Source organism: Ictalurus punctatus, chromosome 21, assembly GCF_001660625.3.
Source record: "Ictalurus punctatus breed USDA103 chromosome 21, Coco_2.0, whole genome shotgun sequence".
Lineage (NCBI taxonomy): Eukaryota > Metazoa > Chordata > Actinopteri > Siluriformes > Ictaluridae > Ictalurus > Ictalurus punctatus.
Genome location: NC_030436.2, coordinates 11,604,891 through 11,615,000, shown reverse-complemented (window position 1 = coordinate 11,615,000; position 10,110 = coordinate 11,604,891). Strand labels below are relative to the sequence as shown.

The 10,110-nt window shown below is 36.1% G+C and overlaps 1 protein-coding gene across 3 annotated transcripts in view; it reads left to right on the top strand.

The window, feature by feature from the left end:
• rargb (retinoic acid receptor, gamma b) overlaps nucleotides 1–10,110 on the top strand; it is a 38,957-nt gene that overhangs the window by 15,819 nt on the left and 13,028 nt on the right. Inside the window, exon 1 of one of the 3 annotated variants that reach the window (XM_017451062.3) lies at nucleotides 1–5,022. This exon is cut by the window's left edge and continues 3,339 nt beyond it. The exons of the other annotated variants lie outside the window; for them this stretch is intronic. Within the exon in view, the coding sequence (XP_017306551.1) occupies nucleotides 4,884–5,022 (139 nt within the window). The 5' untranslated portion in view covers nucleotides 1–4,883. The remainder of the gene's footprint in view (nucleotides 5,023–10,110) is intronic. 3 annotated transcript variants of the gene reach the window in all.

Here is a 10,110-nt window from a genome sequence, read left to right as displayed (position 1 = left end):
CCTCATATTTATACCCCTGTGAAACAGGAAGTCATGGTTGAACAATTTCCCATTCCTACTCACCCAGGCGTACTAAATTTTTAAAAAAATATCAACGGGAATATACTTCAAATATATTTTTTCTCATATGAATTCATAGGGGTGCCAATAATTGTTGCACTCCTTTATTTCTACCTGCATTTCTTTAAACCCAAAGTTAGATAAATGATAATGAGGAGATAAAAAGGAGGAGAAAGAAGAGGAGAATGAAGAAAAAGCAGAAGATCAAGAGTAGAAGAAAAAGAGATGTAAAGTAAAGAAATTAAAGAAAGGGAAAGAAAATATAAAAAAGAAAAGAAAAAATTAATTAAAGAAAAGAAACTAAATGTAAAGAAAAGAAAGAAAAGGGAGGAAGAAGGGAAAAGAAGAAGATAAGAGGAAGAGAAGGAAGTAAAGAAAAGGAGAAGTGAAAGAATGGCACGGAAGAAAGAATAAAGAAATGGATCTAAACACTGTGATTATTGTAGATGTCACTCGTTAGTGCACTGAGCTGTATGTAGTAAGTGTTTATAAGGACCCTGTAACTGTAGCGGAGGAGAAACTGCAATAAAAACCTGAAAGAACAGAAAAGGAAAAAAAGTAAAGATGGAAAAACAGACAGAGAAAAAAAGAGTGCGTGAGCCAGCGGTTTATAAAACTATGCCAGAAAAAGAGAGAGAGAATGAAAGAAAGAGAGATGGAGTGTGCATGTGTGTGTGTGTGTGTGTGTGTGTGTGTGTGTGTGTGTGTGTGTGTGCGTGTGTGTGTGTGTGTGTGTGTGTGTGTGTGTGTGTGTGTGTGTGTGTGTTAAAGCCTCTGTGGGGCTGCGATCCAGAGTTCAGCACTCTGAAATGAAAAAAAAAAGAAAAGTACAGAAGGAAGACGGGAAGAAAAAAGAGATAAACAGTAGTTTCAGATTAAAGTCAGAGTGATGAAGTGATAAAGTCATGGAGTGATCATCACATCATCTCATCATCTCATCATCTCATCTCAGTCCAGCACAGAAAGATGGCAATGTTAGAAGTTAAAATCCACCAACACACACACACACACACACACACACACACACACACACACACACACACACACACACACACACACACACAGAGAGAGAGAGAGAGAGAGAGAGAGATACATCAACACATTCCTCAACCAAGCTTTGTGTGATTTCAAATTCAATATAATCAAAAAACGTTCTCTCTCTCTCTCTCTCTCTCTCTCTCTCTCTCTCTCTCTCTCTCTCTCTCTCTCTCTCTCTCTCTGTGTGTGTGTGTGTGTGTGTGTGTGTGAGAGAGAGAGAATTTCCTGCTCTTTGTCATTCCGTGTCTCACCTGAAGAGGGCGCAAGACTCCGTATATTTTCGAAACACAGACACAGAAATCTCATTTTGTACAAATTCAGATTTTTTGTTTATCACATATTCATTTAAGGTGAATTTAAATATTTAAATATTAAGCACATTAGTCTCGTGTGTGACATCATATTTAATATTAATCAATTAATTTGTTTAGTCATTTGTGATTTTTATGAATTATTTTGTATTTACTTTATTTCCCGTCCCACAGAAACCCGGGCAAATCATTATTAATATCCAATATTTTGTATCGTGGAATTTGTTTGTTTGTTTGTTTGTTTAGTATTTATGTGTTACTTGTTTTGACTTTATTGAGGTTTGTATTTAATCAATTACAGCATCAATCACAATTATAATAAATAAATAACAACAGTAATACTTTCAGTTCTAATAAACATGTTCATATAGTGTTATAAAGCATTCATAATGTGTTATACACAACACGCCTTGTTTATTTACATTTATACATTTACATTTATTCACTTAGCAGACGCTTTTATCCAAAGCGACTTACAAATGAGAAAGATACAAGCAAAGTTTATGAAGCTCTTATTTTAATCATGTCTTTATTTAGTCTTTATTTGATTAAGTTTGTGTGTAAATGTATTACGTTTGTGTGAATCAAACTGAAGTAAAATTTTCTGCCAGATTTACAAAAGATTTTGAAGGAAATTGATTTACATTTCTTCATACTCTTGTTGATCCCCGACACGGCTAGACATGGCTCATTTGCATGTAGTGACACCCACAAAACTCCATAAAAGGTAACGCGCACAGGCAGCTGGGAGCACGAAATGAACAATCAGGGTGAAGACTGAAAAACAGAAGTGGAGGTTATTTAGACTCACTTTTATAGCAATAAATATATTTAATAATAATAATAAGTGACTGCTAAATCCTGCGTCAGCTGAGATGATTGTTTACGGCTCTGCACAGACAGACAGACAGACAGACAGGCCCAACCTCCGTTTATACACCGCCGTTTCTTTTATCGTAACTGAATGATTTGTTTGATTTATTTTAATTTATGGGTGCGTGTCGGCTCACTTTCTTTATTTTATATGTTCTTTAATTAAAGACAGTAAAATAAAGCGACTGGTTTTCACTGAACATTCTGGACGGAGCTCCGAGTCCCCGAGCGAGTGAACTAGCATGAGGATGTGTTTCTGATTGAGACTCCAAAGCTCTCCTAGAAGTCACTCTGGATAAGGGTGTCGGCTAAACGCTGTAAACATAAACAATTTTTTACTCTACATTATGTGCCATGTTAACTTTTCGTGCATTTTTATATACAGTACTGTGACTTAATGACTTCTACATTATCGAGTCGGTACAAAAACATGTTAGATTCCAAACATTAGTTTTCCAGCACAAAATGAAATGTTCCAGGAAAATGTTTGTACGTCAGTAAAGAAAGCGGTGTATTAAGAGGTAAGAGACACTTTTCAGACAAAAACCAGAATAAAGGTGCTGAGTTTCGCTGCAGAAATAAGAAATGATTGTGAGAATCTCCAGAAGAACCGGGACTGGTTCTGTACGATGCTCAGTAACACTTCCAGCTCATTTCCTTATAAAACTGCACACACTGTACCTGACAATACTAATACACTGTTTTTAATCAAAGGCTCATCACACCTAACATTGACTTCATTTATTACTGTTTACTGCTCTTTATAGTATTTATTTTCATGGAGAAAAATTTAATTCCATTATTTTTGAAGGCATCATTCCACAACAGCAGTTCTGTGCATGTTCCTAAGTCAGATCTGTACTTCATCTTTTTAGTGCTGAGTTCAAAAAGAGTGAAGGTGTGAATTATAATGAAGCCTACTGTTTATTTATAAGTTTTTTGTGACTGTCAGCTGCAGCTGGATAACGAAAACTATAATAAACATGAGAGAGAGAGAGAAACAATGAGCGAGTGACAGAAACACACACACACACACACACACACATACACACACACAGAAACACACAGAGAGAAACAGAAAAAAGATGGAGAGAGAGACAGAAAAAAGAAAGTGAGACAGAGAGAGAGGGAAAAGAATGAAAGAGAGGCAGAAAGAGGGATTGTATGTTTACATTTTTAAAACCCAGGAAAACGAGAGTGATAGAAAGTTTTTGTCCAACAAGACAAGCTTCCGCCTCTCTCTCTCTCAAGTCTCTCAAGTGGGCGGAGTCAGACGTCTTGTCTCAGTCTGTCCAGCATTTTCCTCCTGCTCAGAGACTGCTGTAAAGTTTTATAGCTGGTTGTGCTCTTTTTTTTTTTTTCGGAGTGGTGCTAATCCAGTTCCTGAGGAAGAGAAGAAGAACAAAAGAGGAGGAGGAGAAGAGAGGATGGTCAGTGTGTCAGAGAGCTACAGAACTGGATAACTGTACACAAACTGAAGAAGTGACAGCAGACCAGAGCACCTCTCTCTCTCTCTCTCTGAGTGTTGGATTTTGGGAGCAGTAATTCGATCTTGAGGCTTTGTTTTCATTTTAAAGTTGTGTTGTGTCACAGAGAGAGAGAAGAAGGAGGAGGAGGAGGAGGAGAAGAAGACTGAAGTTCAGGAGAAGTTTGACTCACTGCTGTCTTATTTTGGTGAAACTCCAGGAAAGTCAGACGTTCAGTAGACGTTTCCTTCACTGACTGCTCGTGTCAGAAGTCCAAAGAATCTTCTTGAATGTCTTGTTTATGACATTTTGTTTTGTGAAGACGTGTGAACCTCAGGAGGTGATTCAACTCGATGTCCTGCTCGAGAGATTTGAGAAACTGGATCTGCCTAGACGTCTGACGTTTTTCTTTCCATTGATGCTTTAGACTGTTTTATTTTTAAAAAAATTTTGTGTTTGTAAAAGCTAAACCAAAAAAATCCCATTGCTAGAAATTTCATTTCCATCACATTTTTTGGATACTCTGATCTGATTGGATGGTCTTGGTGAACGTAGGCATGACATTCAGATCTTCTCAGATACTTTTTAGTCAAAGGGTGAGATTAGAACGTTACTTTAAAGAAGAACAGTGAGACCCAACTGAGATTTTATTTAATACTTTGACACAAAGAGTAATTTTTTTTTTGCTTTGAAGAGCCTGAACTTGTGTAGATGCTTCACCTTGAACTTGTTGTTTACTGAGCAGCAGAACTGATTGGACTCAGACTTCAGATCTTCTGTTAATGTGTGTTTGTGGTGCCAAAACTTTAAATTGAAGAAGAAGTCTTCTGTGGATGTTTCATTTTTCATTTTTCCATAGCTAGTCCTAAAGCAAGAAGAAGAAGAAGTAGAAGAAGAAGAAGTAGAAGAAGAAGAAGTCTTGCTGTCCTGTTGGATGAGAAACAGAACTGATTGGATGGTTTTTATTTCACATTTGATTGACAGCGGATTCTTCTCTTCTGAGAGAGAACTCCAGAAGACGTTCCGTGTTCTACTGACCTCCGTTCTCTTTTGCCGAGAGCCGGGTTCTCATGTAGAACTGTCGTTTGTGGCTGAATTTAGGACGCTATAAGGACGTTTGGTCAGTAATAACGTCATGTTTGACTACGTGGAGACGTTAGGTGTCGGTTCAAGGCCTCATTTCGACGTGTCCTCTCAGAGTTCCTGCATGTTGAGGAAGACGAGCTCTTTCTTCTCCGGTCCAGAAGCATTCTGCTACAGCGCCGGACTGCAGTGTAAGTGTCTCTAGCTCTCGTTTAGCTTCTCGTCAGTTCTCATTTCTGACGTCTTATCACGTGTTACACCTTCACGTGTCGCTGCATCCTGAAGCTGAAGCACATCCACAAGTGTTCAATTTGTTAACGAGTACCATTTTAAATTTATTAAGGAATGATGTGATACTTTTTATCTGTTTATAGTTACATTTAATGAGTTTGTTCCTGTTCTCGCTTACGTTACAGCAGCTTCCCCGCTATAGTCCTTCCCTCACCATCCCTCTCTTTATGCTCTCTCTTTATTCTCTGTCTTCAAGTTAATAACGAGAAATAAATAAGAAACCGCAAAGAAGCGTAAACAACTCTGTCCTGAAGATGTTACAAATCACTGACACTCCTTCCATAAATGTTACCTAAACATCTCATTTTAAGAAAACTTTAAAACCATTTTTAATCTGTTTATTATCCGCTGTACAAGTCCCTGTGAATGAGCTGTTACTATAGAAACCATAACAATGGACCCGTAGAGAACCCTTTTTTTTCTCGATTGTATGTATAACTCTATAATTGTGTGGTACAAACTCGTTATTTTCTCCTTAATATCTAGAACCTGTCAAATATTTAACATGAAGCTTCTTGGTAGACTAGAAAAAGAGTTCTTTAAGGGTTCTTAGCTTCCTAAAACAGAACCCTTTCTCATAGTTAGTTTACGCGTGTTTAAGAGACAACTGAAGACACACTTCTAGGATTCTTTTATGGTTCTTTAACAGTTCTTTTGTTATCTAAGGGTTCTTAGCTTCCAAAAAAGGGCACTACATAGAACCTTGTAACTCTAGGGAAACACTTTGTTATGGGGAACCTGTCAGGCTTTTACATTTTTAGATGAACTGCCCTGGTGCTTGGTGTGGGTTCTTCAGGGTTCTTTAAGCATTTGTTGGATAATTAAGCTTTCAACAATGACTTGTGACACTTTCTAATAGGAAAACACTTTGTTGTAGGGTTAGACATACTGTATGATCTTTAAGGGTTCTCCCAGAGCTGGTCAAAGGGAACACTTCAAGAGTGCTTAGCTCCTAAAGAAAAGGCCTTACATAGCGACTTAGAACCTTTATGATGGGTAAACACTTTGTAATAGGGAACCTGTCAGGCATTTTAACATGACATTTAGCTGAAATGTCCTGGTACACTGTGTGAGACAGGGTTCTTAAGGGTTCTTAAAGGGTTCGTTAAGAGCTTGTTGGATAAGTAAGGGTTCTTAACTTCCTCTAAACTATTCTAACACTTTGGTTGGATTTCTGATATGAAAACAGGCTCTCATAAGAATGTTTAAGGGTTTATCCAGAGGGACAGCCGGAGAACTGAAGAACCCTAAAAGGTTCTAAAGTACTTAGAGTGTATATAGTGCATTATACGTAGGTCTAATACATACCATTACTTTCTTTTTAAGTGCACTACTGCATGTGCACTACATAGGGTAACTAGTGAAGTGCACTAGATGTCCAACACTACACTGAACCAGTTGGAATTCAGATTCTTTCCTAAATCCAGTCTTTAATAATCATTTATTTTCTTTACGGTAGTTTATAAGTGTTTATTATTTAATATAAGTCCTATATAGTGCACTAGGTACGTTTCCCTTCTAGGGATTAGATTGGGACTGAGCCATAGACTTGTGCAGAGTGTAGAGGACAGAGCAGTAATCACTCATCTGCATGTCATGGTGCGAGTGGCCTCGGGGTGTGAAACGCTTTTCAGGATGCAGTGTTGGGTTTCGCAGGATACGTTACTTAAACACTGTGAGACGGTACAGGTGAGGATCAGGCAGGTTCCCACTCATCGGCCCCGTTTCAAATTACACCAGGTGATGAAAGCTGGTCTGAGCAGCCGCTCGGCGTGAAAAAAACAACAACAACCCAACCCTGATGCTCGCTCAGTTCAACAGTGACTAAAATTAATCTACTAAAATTCATTATTTTAAATATTCATATAAATATTTCAAAATATGTTAAATAAATGAATACAAATAAACTATTTCCACATTATAGATAAATAATAAACAAAATATTACTAATTTATTAATACTATATTGTAAAAAAATTATATTTGAAATTATATTTGATTTCCCATTTATTTACTTTCACTACACAATACAAAAGTGTAGGACAACAACAACAACAACAGGCAAACCCACACACACTTCTTATACATTTAAATAACAAAAAACACACCGTTTCATGTTAAATATTTGCATAAAAATAACTTTAAAACAACTTCTGTGGCAAAAAAATGAAAACATGTTCAGTGTGTGAAATTTGGCGCTATGACGCTAATGTTGCTAACAAGTAACGGAATCTTATACCTAGCAGTTTATCGGGATTATGTTTTTAACATAAACTCGCCATAAAGAGACTTAAACTTTATTTAGCTGAATTGGAGGCCACAGAATTACACCGATTCTCAGAAGTTATTATATATAGCCTTATTTATTTAGTTATTTATGTTTATTTATGGTTATTGTTTAAAGCAACTATTGCAGCGAGGTTAATGGTCACATGACGTTGATTTTTTTGGTATTTAAAAATGTATTTAAATACGTTAATTATCTGAAGAGATTAGGTCGTCTGGGGGATAAAAGGAAAAAAGTGAGACGTGAATAAGAATAAAAATTAAACAAAAACAGAAAGAAAGAAAGAAAGAAAGAAAGAAAGAGGTAGACATTAATTATATAAAAAGATTCAAATAAAACAAAATCAGTTCCAATAAAAAGCGATTCGGACATTTTGACATTTTTTATTAAAACCTGAAAAAAATCATCAGAAAAATAAAAATAAAACTAAGTTTCATTCCATTACACTGCAATTCCAGTCATGGTGTCAACATTAGCATAGTGTAATTAGCATAAACAGGCTACATGTACACACTGTTACTGTGTTATTATTTATACATCATTAATAAAATTAATTTATATATATTCTGTTTATATATTGTATATTATACACTATTCATTTAATAAACATCTGGGTGTATGAGACTAGGAGGGTGTGTGTGTGTGTGTGTGTGTGTGTGTGTGTGTGTGTGTGTGTGTGTGTGTGTGTGTGCGTGTTTTAGCCTCCTAGGAGTCTCATGTGCCTCTGTGGTGCAGGTTTCACAGCTCGCTGGTGGAATTTGGCTCTGCGCCGTTACACAGTTTTACAGCTGAACAGCAATGTGTGAGGGAAACACTCTAAATAGCACCAATGTTCACACACACACACACACACACACACACACACACACACACACACACACACTGTGATGTCAAGTTGAACTTCAGGATTTAGAGTATTAGGGGAAAAATCGATTTTAAAGCTTAAAGTTTTCAAGTTTTTAAAAAATCTTTTGAATTATTTTATTTAATATATGATTTTGTCCCATGCTATGTATGCTCAGATATGTTATTTAAAAAAAAATTTTAGGAAGCTTTTAACGCTATATTTTAGTAAAATATCTGAAAGTGTTATAGCTTTGGATATTTATTTACAAATATAGAAAATATTATAGTGATATTTAATTATTCTAAAAAAAACGTTTATTTCAAAGATATATTATCTTAAAATGTTTAACGTGATATATTAATTCGATTATACACGATATACAATGATATTATAGTTATATTTGTTAAAAATACACGTAGCTGTGCACATTAACCTCCATCTACATTGTAGGTGAAATAAAAAACAAGCAAACAACAGCAACTAAATCCCCCAAATGCTAAGATGCTGCTTCTCATTCTTCTTTTAAATTAATGAATAATTCACGCCACAGATTTAACACAAATTTTTGCGTTGTTGGGTGTAATGTGCATCGAGTTGAAATCGCTAGTTTAATCACTATAATAATTATTTTAATGATAATCATTAGTTTAATGGCTAATCATAACATGAGTCTTGTAGCAAAAAGACAAAATTAGCTTACACGGACAATTGAGTTTATAAACTTTACTTTAACTCGATCTTTATTTGAAACAACTTTTACATAATTTTTTTTTCTGTAGCCGTGAGAAAAGTTCAGAAGAATAAACACTGTCATGTCTGATGCTAGTTGTTAATAAACAGTTATAACGATCGCTAACTCCCGCTTAAACAAAGTACAGTTGTGACCAGTAAACTTTGCTAATTCCATAGTAATGCTAATTACAGCCTGATTCTTATTGTAGCCATTAGCGCAAATCGTTATTGATAATGATAGCACTATGCTAATTTTAGCTAATAGACAATTTGGGAAGTTTTTTTTATTTTAGTGGACAAGGAGTTTGTATAACTGGAAAAGTTTGATCTTAATTACAGCCTGATATTAGCTGTAGCCATTAGACATGTTTAAGGCTAATTGTATCATTAGACACATTTGATAGAAAGATGTTTTGCCGTGTTGATAATTACGGCTCGAATGAGGAAAAAAAAGAGGAAAAACAGTCGAGTGGAAATGCTAATGATAGCCTGAAGCTAACACTGTACGATTAGCATAAAAATAAAAACTTCTCCACACTCTCCAGCGGTCTTCCTTTTCTTCTTATTTTCCCGTCTCTTGGTGAAGGTTGCCATGTGGGCGGAGTTGGAGGTGAACTTCACGCTTGTTTGCTTTGCGTTGTTCTCCGAGGGTTTTTTCTCTCTCTGGGTGAAGTGAAGTGCAGCGACCAAACGACTCGACGTCCTTCAGCAAAAAAAAGTGAAACAGGAATTAAAAAGGGGTCGTTTTATGGGGCACTGTAAAGAAGAAAGGATGCTTTGTGTGTGTGTGTGTGTGTGTGTGTGTGTGTGTGTGTGTGTGTGTGTGTGTGTGTGTTGCTGAAGGAGACACAATTCAGGTTTAACAAGTGTGTGTGTAAAGACAGAAACCCCTCCGTCTTTCATGCCCAGTCAGCACTCTGTGTGTGTGTGTGTGTGTGTGTGTGTGTGTGTACTGTACTAGAGACGATTTATTTTGAAATTACAGAATTAGATTAGAATTTCTTTGAAAAAAAATAAAAATTCACCTTTTTCGGTGTAAATTTAGTCAGTGAGAAATGCTATGATACTAGGACGCTAATCTAGCTAATCTAGCTAATGTAGCTAACACGTAACGGAACTGAAT